This window comes from Solea solea, chromosome 7 (assembly GCF_958295425.1).
Source record: "Solea solea chromosome 7, fSolSol10.1, whole genome shotgun sequence".
Taxonomy (NCBI): domain Eukaryota; kingdom Metazoa; phylum Chordata; class Actinopteri; order Pleuronectiformes; family Soleidae; genus Solea; species Solea solea.
Window position 1 is genome coordinate 8,455,315 of NC_081140.1, and position 22,960 is coordinate 8,478,274.

At 40.7% G+C, this 22,960-nt stretch overlaps 1 protein-coding gene across 2 annotated transcripts in view; it reads right to left on the bottom strand.

The window, feature by feature from the left end:
* Positions 1 to 22,960, bottom strand: part of lsamp (limbic system associated membrane protein) — a 610,217-nt gene that overhangs the window by 396,241 nt on the left and 191,016 nt on the right. Inside the window, exon 1 of one of the 2 annotated variants that reach the window (XM_058633309.1) lies at positions 10,952 to 11,156. The exons of the other annotated variant lie outside the window; for it this stretch is intronic. Coding sequence (XP_058489292.1) covers positions 10,952 to 11,015 — 64 coding nt within the window. The 5' untranslated portion in view covers positions 11,016 to 11,156. Of the gene's footprint in view, positions 1 to 10,951; positions 11,157 to 22,960 lie in introns of those variants that run through there. 2 annotated transcript variants of the gene reach the window in all.

Genomic DNA, 22,960 nt, shown 5'->3' on the forward strand with positions numbered 1-22,960 from the left:
ATTATGAACTCCCCGCGACATTCACTTCACCCCTGTAAGCAGTTAACTAAAGAATCTAACTCAAGATCAGCTCATCTGATGACGTTATTGCCTTAATTGCAGCACTAAAGCGTCTTCTACACAAAGAGGTTGAGAAGGACCACGGAGCGAAAACAATGAAAAGTGCACTCTTAAGAGTCTGTCAGCACTCCATCGCGACGGTACTCGATCCTACTCGATCATTACTTTACTACATTACTGCGCAGGTGCGGTGCGCAGAAAACAAAGGCTCATCTGTCTGCACCAGATGACAGCATGCACCATCGTTGTCTGACATGTTCGATGAGATCCTCATAGTTTCTTAAATGATTTATTCTTTGAAGCATGAATATTAACCGATATACAATATCTATACACAGTATATCATTTGTTTCGGTTTCGGTTTTCGGCAAAGGTGTTTCCTGATTTTCATTTTCTTTTGTTTTGGTCAACAAATTTTCATTTCAGTGCATCCCTAATACATACACACAAACACACAAGTGTTCACAGTGAGCACAGACAAAGAGAAGAAAAAACTATTCCTCACTTGGCAAAAAGAGTATGAACTACAAGACGTTACCCACCTGTTAGTTTTGTTATGCAAGGCAAAGCTGCAGCATATGTGAGATGAAGGTAACTGTGTAAAGAACTGGTAAGAAGCTGTCAGAAACCCTCATTACTATTCATATTACTATATTAATATTATTATTAATAGTACATCGCTATGCATATAGGTTACTCACTATGTGTTCTGAACTATGCCTTTGTTGGAGACCACAGACAAGGTGAATACAAGTGTGCAACAACCAGGAGGATGGATGATCAATGACTCACGTTCTCAGCATTACAGCTCCTTGTTGTCATTTTTAGGTAAACATTCAAATGTCTGACACCACACAGGGAAGAGGTGTGGTGTCAGGACAGTGCAACATGCAACCACAACAAAAACAATCCTTCATGTTTCAAACTTTATTACAAGCAGAAGCCTCTGATGTGATTAGAATTAAAAATAAATAAATACAGGAAATTGTCTTCAGTGTCTTCAGAGTGGCTTATTGAGACTCATCTCAAAATAAAGGTGGCTAATGTGCTCATTAATCCCCGACTGATATGAGGAGGAGAGGAGCGTCAGACCTACTAGTTCAAACTGGATAGACAATTTTCCCCAGATTGTCTTTCGCACAAACAATTACGTCCACACCTGAGCCTGTGAGTGTGGTGAACATCCTTTCAAATGAGAGTCCGAGCACTGGTGCCAGCACTAAAAGAGCAAAGTCCATTAAATGTATGTGAGACAACACTGAAAGTGGGTTTAGTGACGTCCAATCCTCCTCACATATGGTAAAAACCACAGATACAGTATGTTACCTATTGTAGAGAGAGTCAAAATAGCAGATGTTACCGCCAACTTCAATCAGGGTTTGGGTTAATAGGACAATATTGAATCACTAGCTAACATCAGTCTCTGTGTACTGATGCAGCGCCTCATTTGCCAGTGAAATACAAAGAAGCACAACATAACTTAACCTAATGGTCCCTTTAGTGGTTCTCCAATCAAATGGTCAACAAAGGCGATTCAAGCAGTGCAGTCAACATTTCTATGTTGTTTTGGCCTTGAAAGAAATCAACAGTAACTGAAACGTGTCTTTACATTGATCTGCAGCCAAATACTCGCAAAAAAGAAAGAGAGAGAGAGGAAAACGGGCTTTTTTCACAGCGAATATTCACCTTTTGTTAATCTGGGTTTTGCCCGCACTGAGTCCACTGATAACAAATACAACTACTGAGATAAGCTTTATAGTGAAAGATCATTTAGATGAGTTATTCTGTTGTAACCTAGCAGTAAAACAGTCAATAGCCCAATATTTCTTTACTGTGATGATACACGACCGGCGTTCATAGAAGATATCACGACAGACCCTCCATTTTAAAATACTGACGCTGCCTTGGGCTTGTTTACACATTAATAGAAACTAACCTATTTAAATAACTGCTGTTCCTCCAATAACCAAGATTAAATTTCCTGTTTAGTCAATACCTGTGATTCAGGCTGCATAACCAACATTTATCTACCTAGGCAGGCGATGTTGTCATTACCATTAGCCGGAATGGAAAACAAGACTTTAAACATATCAGACAGAGAAGTTAACACACCAGTGATCGATTTTTGCTTGGGAAACTTTCACCAGCGATTGGTCTAAAGTTCAGTGGCTTTGTGTAGGTGGAGGAGCTGAACTGAACCATCAGAGGGTTTTCATCCACCCACACTGCGTTAACAAATAACTCAAATCAATATGAGTAATGAGAGCTACATAATCTCTTGATTAGGGCAGGTTCATGTATGTGCATTTGCATATAAATGCACATATGACCCTCTAAACAGTAAAATAGCACTTATTGTGGATATATCTAAATTATTTTTAACTTATGGAGTTGGGATAACGGTGAGTGTCTGTGGTGCAGCAGCTATCACTACAGTATATTTGCACACCATCAGTCATTTACTGTGTATCAGGAAGGTGAATCCCCTCATGAGTGAAAGTGTGAGAGAGAAGACTGACAGCACAGACGCTGCAGAAATGAACTGATGGGTGTTTGGTGGTGGACTGACAGCTCATATGAAGACCTGTCTAAGAAGAGACGACGGAGACCATCAATCCACTGAGCTTCGCTTGAACGTGTCACTGCTCATGGACCAAACCAGCTAATGATCCACAGTGTCAGTGACCAGCAGGAACACGGCTGTAATTCAGCTCGTACCTAAAATGCTCCTCTGTTCATTATGTGGCACAGTGAAACCATTACTGAGAAACTACATCGTCACAGGAGTTAGCAAATGGCTGCTTTGACCGTCACTGACATTGCTCCGATATTTACACGATGATTTTCACAACGCATTAGATCAACTGATTAATGAGTCATCACGAACAACAACATCGGCGTTGTTGTTTGGTTCGGAGAAGAAAAAAAAAAGCCCACTCTATTATCCACTGTCTGTGCACTGACAATATCACTTTGTTTCTTCATTGACCACGAGTGAGACAGAAGAGCCGGAAAATGGAGTCTAATCACTCCGTGAAGGACACATTCATTATGTTATCAGTCTAAACAAAGTTTATTTAATTAGATCATATTGATCAGTCAGCTGTTAGACATTCAAACAAAACCATTAGTTGTTTATTAAGGAGTCCTGTTGTTTGTTATAAATTAGTTTCCACGTTGCCTGAAGGAAATAAATCACAGTCAGACAAACGTGTCAGAGGAGACTGAACCACTCACAGCAACAAAAGGTAGCAGTTGTGTTTGACTGATGGTTTTCTGTTCTCTGAGAATCTCTCTAAATTAGAGCAAGCAACATGAAAGAGATACTGCGGAGATGAATATGTCTCCACTTCAAGTGCACAGGACATAACAGAGCACACATACATCACGGATGTGTCACATAAACACAATGCACACAGTAAGAGGACATAATTCAGAATAGACCCCGATCTGAGCGGCACTGTGTGGTCAAGACGAATCATGAGCAGAAACAATACACAACAACATGACAGGAATGAATGTCTGCACCATGAATCTACTCTGTAGATGCTGCTACACTTGAACTACTGAGAACGAAACCTCATTTCCACTTTCAAACTAAATTTCGTTTCCATGTAAAATGGCTTCAGCAACAATTAAAAAAGGTGCAATTTGCAACATTCACCTACTCCCTGAATTGCAACTCATTTAAGATGCAAGGCACGAGGAACACACACATGTTCAGTGTACAGTGAAATGCTGTGATGTTGAAGGACTTGACTGTTCTGATACAGCGTCAGATGTCATGTGATACTCAGGCTATAATCACTGCTCTGGAGTAGAAAGATGCAGAGAGCTGCACGCCACAAACAAAACGGAACATCACGAAATGTGACACGCCAAAGATGGAAATCCATCATAATCACAAAACTAAGTTGTCTCAGCGAGACGAGCACAGGAACTTTGTACTTTCAGTACATAAGCCTCCCATCACTGTCTAATTAGAGAGCAATCAGTGGCCTCTAATCCAATTCTGAGGCCACTCTCTCATTGGACTGCATTAAGAGATGAACGTGATGGAAGCTCATTATCAAAGAGGCAGAGAAAGAAAAACGCAGCGCGAGAGAGATTCTCTGAACCTCACGACTCCTGGCTTTGTGTGTCTCTGTGGTGTGAGATCGCCTCAGGAAAGAGTCGCTGTGTTAGTAACAGAAACGTGAAGCATCTGGCTGAAGAGTGGCGAGGAGGCGTTAGGGGGTTTGATCATTTTCGTACACCTCAACACCATCAGGAAATTAAACAACTGGATGCCTTCATCTCATCAAAGGCTGGATTATGTCACTGCGCCACTCAGATAACAACTTCACCATGCTACTGTTTGCAGTTATCCGTGTATATATATGTCGAGCTGCGATGTGATTAAGTGAATGTGAAGTCGTACTGCCTCCTGTGTTCACCACTGAACTGTCTATAGCATATATTTAATGCAGCCACTTAACATTTTGCTGAAGTGTGTCTTTTTTTAGAAAACTCAAGACTCTTTAGATTCCCATCTAAAAGTAGAACATAATTCTGTTCCCAAATTTTCTCCAACTCAAAATCAAACACGGGTGACTGTTCCCAGACGAATGTACATTTCAATTTTTATCTGCTTTTTACTCATCTGTGTCTCTTTATCACATACCTAATGTCACCGGGCAAGTTCAAGGGGGACTGGAGGAGAAGACGCAATAAAACTGACCTGAAACAACACTTTTATGGAATTTGATCAGTGTCATTATTTCCAAACAACCCGTTGTCACAAAGCAAACAACACTTTTTAAGAAGCAAATAAAATATTGATTTAATCATTCAAAGATATTGGATTTTATAATTTGAAAATACACTTGTGCTCCCTGATTTGTTCTTTGCAGTGTGGTTGTTTGTCTGTGATTCTGATCATGGGTGGGCCTCGTTCCCCAGGTTTTCCCCTTGACATTCGACAAAATAATTGCTAGTATCTAACTTTTATATTCTGACAAACATTAAACACTTACAATTATACGTTCTTGACGGACAGTGACTCCGAGACTGTCTACTTCCGGTCCAACTCAATAGCCAATCCAATCACAAACAAAAAACCACAACGCAAAGAACAAGTGTATTTTCAAACAATCAAATACAATAGTTTTTAATGATTCAATTGATATTTTATTTGCTTCTTTAAAAGTGTTGTTTGAAAATATTGACACAAATCTAATTCCATGCAATTTCTCCCGTAGACCACTTATGATGCATTTACCAGGGACGTTGTAAAAGCAAAAGTACATCAAAGAGTGCCTGTGTTACTTTTTGCCACCGACATTTAAGGCAATCAAAACTGTTGTCATGATTTAAGGAGACAGTGCCAGTCATGTCTAATTAGCAAACAGGTGAAGTGAGGCGGTATGAAATCAACCAAGCCCCAGAGAATATTGAGTGAACCCAACAGGCATCCCATATTTTTGTCTAAGCCCATCCTGAACCAGACATGCATTCTTTCGTAGGAGCCAGACACAGATAGATTATGCCAAAGCATGCTCTGACAGTCACAGTTACGGCAAACGATAAACGTTATCACTACATCAAAAAGGAATCTAAACTACTAGCCTTGTGATGAGCACACACGCACGCACAGACACTCACAGACCTTGTGAGTCATCACCAGCACGTATGAGTTTAATAAGATTTCAGGCTCACAATTAATAATCAGTTCTTAATTAACTCTTGCTGAACTGTAACCGCTGATAACCGTTTACATAATCCATGCATCGTGCTTTATTATGAGGTTTTGTGGAGGAGAAGTATGACTGTATCATCCACCATGGATGCTTCAGTAGTCAATTACAGTTTCTACTGATTTTCTATTCAATTCATATTTTCACTGAAGCAAATAAAAAAATGTTACCTTGATATAACTTAATAACACCATGTCAATCACTTCTGGATTTTTGTCCAGGTGACAGTCTTTGACTGAAATTGTTTGAAAAAAAAAAGACATTAACAAAAAGGAAATGAATAAATGAATGGTAGTAGGCTTAATAAAGACCTTCTGTGATGAGAATTTAACCGATTGAGAAGTTATTAAATAATTCTTTAAACGTCTTTTTCTGTTCGCCCGTCCCTTGCATACGGTGTAGTTACGACATACACCAGCGGAGGGCACACATGAACTCCTCTGAGCTGCACCTACTCTTGGAGAGTGCAGCTACAGCCATGATGCTACTCTTTGTGGACCGGGAGTTTTGAAATGCATTTAACAGCATTGAAATGCAAACGCTGTTGACTGGTAGAAAGCCAAGGCACCACATTTCCCCATAGAGTGTTTCTATGCAGCCTGACTTAATGACAGGCAGACACACTGTTTTATTAGGCTCACACAACTTATGTGCCGCAAATGTGCAAAAAACGTGTATATTCTGTCATTTTATGATTAACAATTAACTGAAAATTGGTTATTAACTTATTCAACTCATGGTTAAGGAGATAATTGATAGAGGGTGAAAAGATCATGTAAATCTGTGATGTAACAACGATACAGTATTTCCTTCCAGACACTTTGTGGCTGACAGGTTTGTTGATGCCTTCAGGCTCCTGTGTTGCTTTACAGCTGCTGCTTTTTTTTTTTCTGGCAGAAATAAGATACGAGACAACATGGTGTCTGTTTGTCTCACTCTGATCATCCCCCGTTAATCTCATTTATTTCACACCTCTGCTTCAAGAACATGTTGGACGCTAATCCATCGAGCCAAAGAGTTCAAGGGACAAAAACTACGACTGAGACAAAGATGCTGTTCCCACTCTCTCTGTGGGCAGAGAACAGAGTAGTGCCAGCTCACATTTAGGAAGGGCTAATTTAAAGTTCAGTTTTTGATGCACTTGTGGATGTCCATAGTTATTTTTCAGCCAAGGTTACATTTCCAAAAATGAATTAGTTCACAGAGTTTGGTGGACAATGTTACCGGCCAGATAAAATTGTAAAATCCGATACAATCCAAGCAGTCAAGCAGCAGCAGCAGAGCTAACGGGGCGTCATCTGTTATTAATGCCGAAGGTAACTTTCGACTCTCCAGGCAGGACAGGTCCCGTCTACTTAGTTAATGCGAGCGCCATTTCATTGTGTAAACTTTTACTATACGGATAATCTCCAATGTCATTGTCCATCAAATTTAGATGATGATGATGACGGCCAGAGTCTGGCTGGCTCAGAGGCCGCAGCAAGTTGCTCTCTTGCACCTCTAGCTCCTCTGTTCACAGAGGCAGGGAAGAATAAAATGACTGAGGTGAGGATAAACAAATGTTTTTAGTTTTTATGGCACATAATGGCAGTTGGGCTTAAAAAGCCAATCATTTATTTTTTTTGTCTGTACCAATTCATGTGAAAATCAGATAGTAAAGAGAGTTAATACAAATAAACACATTTGTACTTATTCCCTCACCCAATGAGAATCGTTAAGGAATCGGATCGATAAGCAATATCGATAATGGAATCGGAATCGTTAAATTAAATTCTTATCAATTCCCATCCCTAATTATAAAGCTGTGTGGCCCAGCTGAAGTCTTCTGTGAATACGATGTACAGATGTTCAACTTCAAAGCTTCACAGTCTGATACGAGCGACATGAATCACAGAATAAACCTGATGTGTTCAGTGGCTGCGGGAGAAATCAAGCACAGCAGCTCATCAAACCCACTTTGCTAAGTGTAAATTAGTCAGTGAGAAAGACTGAAATGAAAGGAAAAATCTTTAAACTGGACACGTGTTCTAATGTAGACCAGTCCAGGTGAACTTGGCTAGTTGGGTTTTAAACTGCAATATTTGAATTGATGACATCACATAAGTGAGCAAAAACATGTTATTGTAAACTTCATACAAATTCAGTCACATCATTCCAATCCAAACACATACAGTGTGTTTCAGCCGATTCAGACAGACAACATCAATCCAGGCCGACACAACACACTGAATGTACGACACCTGAAGTGAAGATATGTCTTTAATCTTAGACACCATGAAAAGATATGCACACAAACCGTCTTGTGTGACAGATGCAGTCTATCATCCTATCATTCAACCCACTGGTGTGTGTGTATGTGTGTGTGTGTGTGTGTAATTCTGGTTCAAAAACCACTGTTTGTGCTTTTACACTGACAGGAACACAGTTCCTATTCAGGCTCTTGTTCTATCCCAAACCTTGGCGCTGTCAGGGAACCAGTCTGCTTTCACACCAGTAAAGCAGAACCAAACTTCCACCACCCTATGTCATCAACAGCCAGCGTTACTGAATGGACAACGTGAGCTGAAGTAAACACGACAGTGGAAACATGGCGGATCACATTGCACTTGCACGCATGCATTTTTTGTTCTTCACCTTTTTCAGTAGGTTATCTGTCGTTCACATGACCAGTGATGGCGTAACAGATGAGGTTCAAGGAAAGTTCCCACTGGGAACCAACTTCGCAGGTTTTGAACCTATTTATTTTTGGTGCGAATGGGGACCATGTCAGTGTGAAGGGGCTAAGTACGATCATTTTGGCATATGAATGTGAGAGAGTGAGTCAGTTCTCCAAACCAAATCTACTGGAACATATTTAGAGAAACAACACAGGGGACTGTTCTTGAAATAAATCGCTGCATTTGGCTTCAACACAGTGAGAGCAGACCGTCTGCACGGTGTTTGTACCAGTTTCCAGAAACATCCTCGTCAACCTGTTCTCCCAATGTGGCTTCAATAACTCAAGATAAATGAGGTTTGAAGATAGATTAGTTAATCCAGAATGAAGTATCACCAATGACTTGGTGCTCATATGAGATGAGGGCAAAGCGTTGGAAACATGCCGAGCATTTATGGTTACTTATTCAAGTACAAATAAAAGAAGTTTAAAATGTGTACATAAATACTACATTTATTTTGACATCTTCAGCAGCTCCTGGCTTTAAATGATAGGATCAGAAACCGTGCTCATATTTCACACAGTGTATTTATGCCGTTCACAGTAAAAAATGTCTTGGTCTAGGTTCAGCCAAGTGTCATTAAACCTCCACTTTTGCAGGTTTTGCTTTAACAAGTATTGACATTTGAAGAATGGGACTCAGCTCTGTTGATTCCTTTCATCACATCAGCTCGGCTGCTTCACCTGCAGCTGAAAATCATTAAAGATTGTAAAAGTGAAACATATTCAGGAGCAATTCAACAGCAATTGAGACTCAGCCGAGTCTCATTTGAAGAAATGTATTGCTCCAAGTCATCCTTTTTTTCTTTTGAATTAATTTATCAACTCAACAGCCAAAAGCAGCAGAAGAAGAAATAAAATCTTCATTCCAGCAAATCTATCTCTATGTGAATTCACACAGTATGAGAGAGAGAGAGTTTGCACTGGGATTACCTGTGTGAATAAGGATTAAAAGAAACTGGATGTGTATGTCCATTTAATGGATGGACACATCACAGCTCAGGTCTTTTAGCTGAAATCTCTTTCTACAGAAGCTTTGATTTGCATAAGTCTGGACCCACCACAGGATAAAGAAGAGCTGCAAAAAATGTTGTCTATTTCAATCGCTCTTTATGTTTGATAAATGGCATGATGCCAAACACCATTAAAGTCATGAAAAAAGAACTGTACAGCAAGGAACAGAACACCAGAAAGGGATCTGAGAGAAAAATGAAAATGTTATCTAATGGAACTTTAGTAAAAAAATAAAAACTGTTTAGTTTTCATTGACTTGCTCATCTTCACTCTTATCTGAGAGTGAAGTAAATGAAATCACAGTGTTCAATGTCAGACATCTAATCTCGTTTTTGTGTTTCCAGAGAAACTATAATTCACATTTGAGCACCTGCAGAGAGACAGAGAAAGTAGAAGAGTGGTCTGAAGTCAGTCGTGCAAATACTACGATAATGCTCCTGCTTTGTCTTAACCCTAACCGAACAAGCTTAAAATCATTACTTTTTCCCCCAGTAGTGAGACAAAGGATTCAAACTACACTATCTTCTCATGTTTGATTCAGATTCTCAGGAATGAGTCAAGTCGGTTTCAGGTAATTCCCATTCTCACAGTGTTGGAAGAAGACACATGATGCAACATGCTTCAAATCCCGTTAGTTTCAGCCAATGGTTTCAGCCAATGACTCATACTATTATACTTGTGTAATCGGTGAAATCCCCACTGTAAACACTGACCGATTCCAGCACCGCCTCTGAACACATGCTTGTGTTTTTTCTCTCATCAAGTCAAACTGAGTTTTTTCTTTTTTTCTCACTGTTGCTTCTTCAGGTCACCAAACCATTACCACATACTCACAATTGCTTTTAAAGCCAACGCACGTACTGCATGGAGAGCACCATTACTTACTGCTGACATTTAATTACTAAAGTCGAGCAGACGATGCAACTCATCCTTTCTTATCTTCCATCCATCCCTTCTTCTCTTGATCCTGCTACTGTTCACCATAGTCTTGTTTCCACCACACATTACTTCTCCCTCAACCCTTCTTTCTCTCTTAACACAAACACAAATCTCACACGCACACTAATGAGGGCCATTGCCTCCACAAGATCAGAGTCAAAGAGAATGCAATAGGTCACATGACACCAGACGTCGTGGTTTAAACGTGATGGAACTGTGAGGTGTTTCTAGAGAACTTTAAACTGAGCTCAGCTTCTCACCATTAACTTCATTTGGAGCAAACGCAGTTTTCCCCACTGAAGACACCACGCGTGTCTCTCTGACAGGACGTGACTTTACGCGTGCACGTGCCTTCACTATTCAAGTCTGCACGAGACGGACTCACAACAAACATCCACCGTGGCTGCACTTTCCCTCTCAACTGCGCTGTTTCTTGGTGACAAAACGCCGGGACATGAAATGGAAAAAGAATGAAACCACCCCTTGCCTTGAAATCCAAAGAGGAAAGCGACGGCGGGGATCCACACGGTGTGTATCCAGGAGTAAAGCATGGTGCCCCGGTAAATCCGCGCTCTTCTCTTCCCGACGAAGCTCCGTCTGCGGCGGTTTATTTCCAGAGGAGAAAGCGGGGCAGGTGAAGCCGAGCGGAGGACGAAATCCCAGAGTGAACAGCGCTGATGAACTCTCGAGCTGGAGACTCACGCTGTCTGTGCTGCTGCTGCTGTAACGCGGACATTAGCGCCACCTAGCGACACGCTTCTACACAGAGGAAGACACTATGTGTGTGTGTTTCTAACTGAAGCAGCTTCTCAGGCTCATCACATTTCATTCAGCAGCTCATACAAGGAGACTGAGCAGATTCACTGCTGGACAGTGAAGGAGGACAACACCTCATTATTATTATTATTAAATTAAAGTCTCATCAGCACAGTTTGACTTTTTCCCTCCATGATGTTCAGCAACATTATAACAATACACATTTAATTACACGTGACATAATTAGTTGCTGAAGAAAAAAAAAGGAAAATATGCACATGAGTGGTTTTATTTTTGTGAGAATTCTATTTGTGCCCTGATTTCCTACTTTTTGACGTCCAATTAAACTATACAGATGCATGGACGTCCTCTGAGTATACAGCGTTTCAAGAGCTGAATCTAAAGCAACTACTTCATCCCATATGTATGTGTTGTATCAATACTGTAACATGTCAGAGATCAAAGTGAAGCCGCTCTGGTTGGTCTCATTGGAGAAAACCAGTTCTGTGTGTGCATACAAGTGTGCTGTATTAGCCAAGAAAGGCTGACAGCACATTTATTACACTCAGTTCTCGCAGAGCCACTGAAGCTGTTTCTTCACTTTGTGTTACTATTTACTCCAGCTGCAGTGAAAACATCTGCAGGAGGCAAACTTATTATATTTTTCAGTGTTTAGACATTAAACTTATTCTTGCATTTCTATTTTATTGCACAGTGGTGGTACTGTCAAGAAAACAGCAGGAGCCATTAATTTCAATAGACTATTTTACAAGTGGTATTTTATTTTTGACATCATTCACAACAAAGGATAGAAAGTACAAAGATACTAAAGTGCACATTTGTCCACCAGCTGTTTTCATAACATCGCTACATGCTGTGAACTTTGCTCTCACACAGAAGAGACTCTCCTGCTTGTACCTAGATTTTCTTTGACTATTTTTGTATTTTTCTCCATCTTTGTTTTGAGTTGTTCACTTTAGTTTCCATCTGTGAAGCTTCTACTCATGAGACCTCATGGCACAGGTGGACTGAAGAGTCTATTTACATTCTCCACCTGCTTCTACAACAATGCTCATTTGTATTTTGGGCTCAGAGGAAAAGAAAACTGTTTTCATTACAATGTGCCGGCAGCAAGAGAGACACAGCTCACAATATTATAACAACATGCTAGGAACTACAGTCTACTGTCAGAGACAGAAGAGCGAGAGAGAGAGACGGACGATTGTCGGGGACAAATCGTTTCAGCTGCAGAGGCCGATTTCTGCCTAGATACCTCTTTCATTCAATATTCATAAACACATGATACCAAAGCTTTCCAGTGTTGGAATAAGTCATCAGCATCATATGATGCAACTTCACTCAAATCCTCTACTCAATTACAGTCTATGATTACAGGCAATCTCTCGCTCAATTACAATTATACAATCAAAGACATCAGCACAAAAACATGTCCTCCTCGTTACATTTCCTCATTAGATAGAAACATGCTGATTCATTGTAAAGATTGCAGTCCACTCATGTCTTCTACTGAACACCGAAACACAGCTCCTGACCTCCAAGAGTCGTGTTTTATTATTCATTTCCAGCCCACAGTGTTTCTGTTCTCCAGCAAATCCTTGGATAAGACTCTCTAGTTGCTGTTGGTGAGCTGTGACAGGAAACATGGAAACATGGAAACATTTGGGAGTTTTGGACAATCAGAGTGACTTGAGACAAGGTGATTTGTCAAATATGTGAGATACACTCTCAGACCATGTGGCATGCTGGGAACACAAAGAAGGTCTCAGTTTCCCATAGCTTAACCAGCCAGACAGCGAGAAAGAGAAAATGGTAAAGAGAAAAGCTCATGTGAGGGATTTCTATTGGTCATCTGTAAAAGTGACCTTGTATGGCCTCTACAGTGAAGGTCTAAATATACTGAAAGTAAACATACTGTTCCATTAAATGAGTCACTTTGTAACAAACTCTTATGTTTGATTTAATGTTTCCCTCCACCCTGATGATGAACTGACAACTGATCTGTCCTGCAGTCAGCACCATGGACAGTGACCGAGCAGCAGCGGAGCACATAGTTTTGTTCAGTGCAGACAAATTTGCAGAGCAAACGATATTAAGTTACACATTTTTTCAGTATCACATAACAAAGTCACTGTTATACAATTGTACTGTAGTAGAATACCATATGTATGTGCTGCTGGATCCTGGATCATTGACCAAAGTGTCACAGATGCAACTCGGTCAGTGACTGTAAGATGTAAAAGATCAGAAAAGGGAAGGTTACTGGTCAACCTCTCATTCATCAAGCATCATGACTTCTCAATACAACAGCACAGTGCAAAGCTCTCTCCCTCTCTCTCCCTCGCTCCCTCTCCCTCCCTCTCTCTCTACTCTGAGCTGTGACCTCCAGCAGTGCATCATTTGCAGTAAAGTTGCACACACTTGTTCTCGGATGCTAATGACTCTTGGAGCTCTAGTTTCCTCTGCTGTTGGTCTCTGTCCTGAATAAAGAGCTTCTCTGTCTATTTCTAGTGACTCCATCCCAGTGGTTTCCATCACAGCAGACCCCAGCTGATTACCTGTGATTCTGCCGAGAGCATTTGATTTATGACTGTTTTGCTCTTATTATTCTTCAGCTCTGTGCTGAAGCACTGCAGCTCTCAGCTAAAATGCAAAAGTCTGTTTTAATGTCATGTTGCATCTGAGAGAGAACCAAAGGTTTCAGAATAGCATCCGTTTTATTCTGGTTCAGATCTAGATAAAAGAGTTGGTCTTGTCACTTGGCCTTTATAACACATATTAAGTTAAATATTCAGACAGAGAGGCGAGGAGTGAGACTACATCTGTGAAATACATTGTAATCGGAGTTGTTGCCAGTGAACATTGCACTAATCCAGTCATTTCAAATATCAACCCATGAATAAACTAATAACACAAATTATGTTGGAGTGGAATGTGATTTAAAGACAAAAACACCCTGAAGAGAGTCAACGAGAAACAAAAGGATGTGCGGCACAGACTCGAAACCTTATCTGTGAAGATATGTGGACTGAAATATGTTTTACCTGTGCTAAGGGTTAAAATAAATGGGTCACACTCGGTGTATCGGACATTGCATTTACAGTATTGTCTTCCACTAAGCAGAGTATTACAGAGTATTGATTTGAAGTGTTGTAAAATGGCACTATACAAATAAACAGATTTGAATTGAATGTCAATATGGAATTATTTTAGATTTAGATAGATTACTGTAGGTTTGCTAAATCCAATTTGATTTGATATAAGCTACAAGAGCAATGTTGCAGTCTTTCCAATAGACACAAAAGGACAAAGCGCAGCCGACTGTGTTTTTCCGCTGATCACGAGCCGTACAGCAGTTTCAGCTTCAGCCTCTTGCTCACCACACTATGACCACAGAGGAGGTAAAAGAGACACCGCAACCAGACAGCCACTTTACACGAATTACACACTAATTGTCCTCATGCTTATTTGCACTAATTATTCCCGTTTTTAATGAATGCGACAGAATTAGTAAATAACAGAGCTGATCGTGTTGATCGCAGTGTGTATCCCCCAAATAATGTACCAACGCTGTTAAAGAGGCAGATCATTTTTTTTACTGACATGTATCAGTGAGTGTCACTTTAGAGTTTCCATCATGTGCAGGGTCACATTATATCCAGTCAATTTGCAGGACTCTGTCTCACTCACACACACACACAAAACTGTGACATAATTTCCCCTGATCTACCCTGTCTGTCTCATCCATATCCTGTAAGACCTTCTGTTTGTCAATAAACCTGCACACAAGACAACAAACAATCAGACACCAGAGATGAACTCTATGATCTAAGATTACAAATGAACAGCCAGTCATCGGGCATTATTCAGTGAAAGATACAGCAGATGTAGATGTGCTTTGGTTTAGCCATTCAACCTGATGAAAACTGTTTTCCCTGCAGTTCCACTGGAGTCCAGTAAAAGGAACAACAGTGAATTGTGTGGGAGGAAAATTGCCAGAATACTGCCTGACACTTCAAAAGACAAAGAAGCTGAATACTTCACACAGAAAATAAAAATGTCAGTGAATGACAAAGAGCAAACAAGAGGAAGAGGACGTGGGAGGACGAAGAGGAAAAGAGCACATTTTATACAAATCTGATCTCAGTGGTGACTCAGCACTGACAAAGCAAAAAAAAAGTGAAATGAAAAAGAGTAACGTTCAAATCCAACAGCGATGCAGTGTGCGGTGAAAACTACCCGAGACACGTGCTGACGGTTCAGTCAGTAAGAGAAAGTCTCTCTCTGTACAGAAAACACCAAAGCAAAGGTTTGATTGTTCATTTCACATTTATCATGTTCAATTGACAGTTTTCAAGACCATCTGATAGCTCATGTGCAAAATGGAGCGGAAGAGTGTTTCACATCGCAAAAACACTGAAAGTCTTCCTCATGAATTCATAGAACTAAATCAAACTGAACAGATCTCACAAGCAGAAGGAAATGTAAGGTTTGTGAGGCATCTCAGTCTTTTCAAGCATTCAAACCAGTAAATGTCAGACCTTTATTTGCTTACTTTAGACTGCTTCCATCCTCTGCTGAAGTATTACCTGCCGTACAATCGCACTCATTACTGCATTATAACATGCGCAACCAACTGCACATTGATTAACACTCGATAGCATAATGTCTGTCACTGTTCAATCAGGAGGATTAAAGAAGAAGCAGGTGGTATGAGAAAAAGAGGAGGAAATCGAGGAGAGTGAGAAAAGGAAGAATAATTACTGCTACAGCAAAAGATGCCAAATAAATGATCATCAAGAAATGCAATCATTTACAAATCTACATTCTAATTGTAATGTCCCATCTGCACAAATAATGATTTGACTCATGGAAGTGAGCAAAGAAAACAGAAACTCTACAAAATGAACTATTAAAAAAAGTTAGATGAAATTATATTCATTATTGTTTTATTTAAAAGGTCTCATTAACCATCACAGCAGACAGCAGCACACTGACAATGACTTGGCTGAAGGAGACATGGAGTTTTGTCCTGGTTTTGAAGGACAGAAGATGGAGGACAATGTGTGCTCAGAACTGAGGTCCAAACAATGACAGGACACATGAGAGAAGTGCCAACCCTCTGGCTCTGACAGAAGACAGACTGAGAGAGAGAGAGTGCACAGCTGTTCAACTTTCAAACAGCTTTGGGAGAACATAACATGGACATATGAGAGGACGGGACCAAGGACTGGACACTGAGGGGACACACATTATCCCTCTGGCTGAGAACAAGAGAGCAGGTATGGATTTCACAGTGTCCGACAGGTCACATTATGTGAGGATGTGTCCTTATTTTAAATGAAGTAAAGTGTATCTATTGATAAAGGGAAGCAAATGCAAAGAATATTCATAGATGTGTGTATCAGCAGAGATACACACATTGTGATAAAAGACAAAAAAATCAAACACATTGTTTTGACATCCTGTTCTTCCTACACACAGACCACACTGCTGCTCCATGTCTGTGACATCCTCAGTGCCACTTTGTTCCTCCAAATAAAACTGTGATTTTATATTTGTCTATTTTCTGTCAAAACACACACACACACACACCTGATTTGTGGTTGTGTAAGGGCTGTGTGAAGAACCTCTTTCTGCTTGGTTCCACTCTGTTGCCCATCAATGATTCTTCATAACAAAGTGCTAGAGGTTAGAGATGATTCACTGAAGCATTTAACAGCTCATGCTCAGATAAAGAGTGAACTGGACAACAGATGAGGACGAGAGTCAACAGTGTGAGGAAGCAGTCAGTTTTCAGCCGTGTTCTTCAAACAACCTGGAATTAAATGTGCCGAGCGATGAAGGACGCCCCGCTCTTTTCAATTTCAGTGAAATGCCTCATTATGAACTGATGGAACACAAAGGCATGACACAGTCAATTCTATGAGGAGACGGACAATAGCAGCCTTTTCTCCTCAGCGGGACAAAGACATGCAGCCCACTTCGGCCTCTGCGTACCTCTGCTGGGATGGAAGTCAGCTAATAATCGCCAATAATAGTCAAAGATGCAGCAATGACAGGCAAAACAAATCAATACATAATTAGTCATCTGTTTTCTTCAAGGTGAAATTGCAGTCACAATGCAATGACAACAAACGCACACAGGTTTGCACAGCTGTTCTTCTTAGGACATAGGATCCTCAGAAAATAGGTTCTGACTCAGTATGTTTTGGCCTCCATGAGGACTACTGGTCCTTATAACTAAATGCCCAACCCTAAGCTGGTTCTAAAACCAGGTCTCAAAACATAAATAACAAGGAATAACAGAATTTGAGAACCAACTAAAAATGCCCTCACTTCCTGTGGTTGATATGTTTATATACACATACACACATATTACACATACTAATTACACAAAATATTAATTTGTGGCCATGGAATAGGTATAATGTCCATCCATCCATCTTCTACCACTTATCCTCCACATGAGGGTCGTGAGGGGTGCTGTGCCAATCTCAGATGACATAGGGCAATGGGCGTGGTCACACCCTAGACAGATCACCAGTCCATCACAGGGCTACATAGAGACAAACAACCACCCACTCTCACTCTCACACCTACGGCCAATTTTAGAGTGGCCAATTTACCTAATCCCCATGTTTTTGGACTGTGGGAGTAAACTGGAGAACCCGGAGAACACCCACACGCACACAGGGAGAAATAGGTATAATGTACACACCAAATGAATAATATCAATAACTCAAAAATGTATTAATTGTTTTATTAAATGTATTTTTATTTATTAATTTTCTTCTCAAGAATTACCAGGAGAGCTGCACATGTAAGGCGAGTGAAGTATTAGTATTGTGTGTGTATTTATATATATATATACAGTATATATGTATATATATATATATATATATATATATGTGTGTGTATACATATATATGTATATATACGTATATATATATAAACATATATACGTATATATATACTGTATATATGTGTGTGTGTATACGTATATATATATATATGTGTGCATACGTATATGTATATATGTATATGTATACACATACATATACATATACACACACACACAAACACAATACAATAAGCAACAGGTTATAATTGGCCCTGAACAAACACAGCTCTCTGCAAAGTTCACCCCGTTCTGATTCAGCCCGAGGGTTTGTTTATAAAATATAACCTTCCAATAAATACTGCACTCTGATCACACATCACCTTACCTGCCTGCTACAAAACAAGGTCAATAATCTGATGTTAAGAATGACAGCAATATCTGCTGGGAAAACCAGCAACATGACCTGACAAAGAACAGCAGTCCACTCTCCTCTCATAGGGATTTGAGGGTTCTTTTTTATATAAAAAAAAAGGAAAGTCATTTTCTTTCTATAGATTGTCCAATCTTCCTCCACCCACCTTCAACTGCCACATATGTGATTTAAAATCCAATTAGGTTTTCTTCACCATCGGTGAAAAGCCTGAAATTCACCAAACTCCAGAATTACATGGAAGCAGAAACAGCGTGTGTGATTCATCACACTGGCTGTGACTGAAGTCTATTACATAGATCCAGGTCTTGGGCTTCACTAACTAATGGTAACTGAGCCCTCATTATCTCACTGACTGACACCTGTACCATTTTAAACTTACAAAAATAGCATAGCATAGTGGCCCCTTTGCACAGTAGCCATTGGTTACAGTGCAGAAAGGTGTAAATCATCAAATTAATGATGGCTCAGCATGTTGGTTCACTGTTACACTGTCTCGACTTACATGAACTGAACAGAGCCATCATTAACGTGATCAGTATCACCTTTGCTTTTTCCTGGTACAACATTTTTTTAATATTGGCTGCTGTGCAAAGGGCACAGTTGTAGCATGAGCCAGTCTGACAAATGACCGTTTTCACTGATATTTGAATAATTCCATGTTAGAATGCAGGGCAGTGAATTAAACTAAACATTGTGAAATGTTCAGTCTTATTCATAGTTCAACGATTTGGTTCTAAAAGGTGATTTCAAATGCTGGGCAACGTCAGTCGTGTGTGAAGGAAATGTAAGTTTGAATATTCATTCTACAAAAGCCTCATGCATGGGGCTTAGGCAAGACACCAACTGGAATTGTTGTGTTGTGATTTTTTTTGTGATTAAAATAAAATGTTTACGGTACATAGCTACTTATAACATGAACAAAAGAGACAAACCAGCTCACAAAGTAACAACCAATCAACTCTGTCTTTCCCTCTTTGCTCTCCCACGTTATATCCACTCCCTGCAGCCCTGGCCTCCTGCATGCTGGGTCACACAGTTCTGTCAAAGTGCCTTGTAACCTCACTGGACTCCAGCAGAACATGATGTCATTATGTAGCAAACTGGACCCAGTCCACACTCCAGACCAGCACATCTGCCCAGAGCTGGGGGCTACATATTACACATTACATATTTCCAGCACCACAGACATTCACCAGCTCAGCATGAACACGCAGCAGAGATGAACACAACTGCATCTAATGAGTCGCAGAAAGAAGACAACGACAAAAAGACTGCTCAAAGTGAAGTATAAAAGCAGTTATGTTATGTGTCTTATCGCACAATAGTATGCACTACACAAACACACACACAAAGCAAGAAAATAGTCTCGCTCTGTGATGTTTCCACCAACACATGCCGGTTTCTCCAAAGTTCACCCTGCACCAATACTTTAGCCTGAGGGTTTTCGCTATAAAATATGAGTCATCAGTAGATACTGCAGTCTGATTGATAACACCACACCTCACCTGTCAACAGAAGACCAATGGCTGATAAAGGACTGACCCAAATATCTGCAAGGAATCCCAACATCATGTTTTCCTAACAGCCAATTTATTTCACAGTCTCTTCCTCTTATCTTCAAAAGAGGAAACCTGGTGACATTAAGACCTTCAGTGTCCTCTCATTCGGATTCCACTTCAGGAATTTGTATATAAAACAACAAACGCAAGTTCTGTTTCTTTTTTCCCTCTCTGTCACGGTTGTTTTCTGATCCTACCTGGATGGTAAATCTTTGGAGGAGCCACTTCCTCCACAGCGGAGTGCCATGCCTGACATTTAGAAACTCGATGGCTGCTTCTCCAATCTCCAAAATGACTGAAAAGGCTGCTGTTTGTCAAACTGCACTTTAACATAAGAGCAGGGAAAAGCACAGGTGTTGCACCTGCTGCTTCTCTAACATGACGGTCTCACTGACTGACACCTGGGCTCAGCACATGCTTTTGTTTTAGTGGAGACACTTAAGTTTCTTTTAAATCACTGGAAAACAATAAATGGTCAGAGATACATTTATGCAGTGGGAACAGTATCTATTGATATTGATGTAGAGTTGTAACATCTTCAAAAACTGAAGGCTCATATAAATAGTAACTTCTATAAGATAGTTGACTTCATCTCCGTACTTTTCTTTAACCTTGTGCATGGTTGTTTACAGCAAGACAGATTGCTAATGACGTACCTTGCACCAACCAAAATACATATTGATATACAACATGTGATACTTTTAATCTGCATTATTAATACTACTAATAATAATAATAATACTAATAATGATAATAATAATAATAATAATAATAATAATGACAATAATATCATTATAGAGAATAGAATGTGTGACACATGGTGGAAAAGCAAGATTGCGGATTGTTGTTCAGCCAAGGGCCTTTCTGTGTAGGTTCTCACCATGTGTGCATCCTCTCACAGTCCAAAAACATGCAGATTAGGCTATACATATATATACACTGCTCAAAAAAATAAAGGGAAGACTAAAATAACACATCCTAGATCTGAATTAATGAAATATTCTTATTAAATACTTCTTGTTCTTTACATAGTTGAATGTGCTGACAACAAAATCACACAAAAATGATCAATGGAAATCAAATGTATTAACCCATAGAGGTCTGGATTTGGAGTCACACTCAAAATGAAAGTGAAAAAACACACTACAGGCTGATCCAACTTTGATGTAATGTCCTTAAAACAAGTCAAAATGAGGCTCAGTAGTGTGTGTGGCCTCCACGTGCCTGTATGACCTCCCTACAACGCCTGGGCATGCTCCTGATGAGGTGGAGGGATCTCCTCCCAGACCTGGACTAAAGCATCCGCCAACTCCTGGACAGTCTGTGGTGCAATGTGGCGTTGGTGGATGGAGCGAGACATGATGTCCCAGATGTGCTCAATTGGATTCAGGTCTGGGGAACGGGCGGGCCAGTCCATAGCATCAATGCCTTCGTCTTGCAGGAACTGCTGACACACTCCAGCCACATGAGGTCTAGCATTGTCTTGCATTAGGAGGAACCCAGGGCCTCATCTCGGTACTTAATGGCAGTCAGACTACCTCTGGCGAGCCCATGGAGGGCTGTGTGGCCCCCCAAAGAAATGCCAACCCACACCATTACTGACCCACTGCCAAACCGGTCATGCTGGAGGATGTTGCAGGCAGCAGAACGTTCTCCACGGCGTCTCCAGACTCTGTCACGTCTGACACATGCTCAGTGTGAACCTGCTTTCATCTGTGAAGAGCACAGGGCGCCAGTGGCGAATTTGCCAATCTTGGTGATCTCTGGCGAATGCCAAACGTCCTGCACGGTGTTGGGCTGTAAGCATAACCCCCACCTGTGGACGTCGGGCCCTCATACCACCCTCATGGAGTCAGTTTCTGACCGTTTGAGCAGACACATGCACATTTGTGGCCTGCTGGAGGTCATTTTGCAGGGCTCTGGCAGTGCTCCTCCTGTTCCTCCTTGCACAGAGGCGGAGGTAGCGGTCCTGCTGCTGGGTTGTTGCCCTCCTACGGCCTCCTCCACGTCTCCTGATGTACTGGCATGTCTCCTGGTAGCGCCTCCATGCTCTGGACACTACGCTGACAGACACAGCAAACCTTCTTGCCACAGCTCACATTGATGTGCCATCCTGGATGAGCTGCACTACCTGAGCCACTTGTGTGGGTTCTAGACTCCGTCTCATGCTACCACTAGAGTGAAAGCACCGCCAGCATTCAAAAGTAACCAAAACATCAGCCAGAAAGCATAGGAACTGAGAAGTGGTCTGTGGTCACCACCTGCAGAACCACTCCTTTATTGGAGGTGTCTTGCTAATTGCCTATAATTTCCACCTTTTGTCTATTCCATTTGCACAACAGCATGTGAAATTGATTGTCAATCAGTGTTGCTTCCTAAGTGGACAGTTTAATTTTACAGAACTGTGATTGACTTGGAGTTACATTGTGTTCTTTAAGTGTTCCCTTTATTTTTTTGAGCAGTGTATATATATATATATATATATATATATATATATATATGTAACCTGTCCAGGGTGTGCCCCCACTTTTGCCCTATGTCTTCAGCTCCAGCCCTCCGCGACCCTTATGTGGAGGATAAGGCAGCAGAAAATGAGTGACTATAGAATGTGGTACATGTATACAAGTACAACATATTCTTTTGGTGCATGTGAAGCAAATGTGCTTCAAATTAAGAGAAGTGAAACCAGTGCTACCCCAAATGATATTAAATATTGCGGTGTATACTTACGGAGGAGAAAATTAGACACAAATGTGCAGCCTTTCCCATCGTCAGCTTTATATTTATTAATTGGATGCACACTGCTAATTGGAAAGCAAACACGACTGCCAACAAATCCCACAGGAGGGAGTGAGCTGGCATTCAGTGAAGCACAGCAGGTGCCCA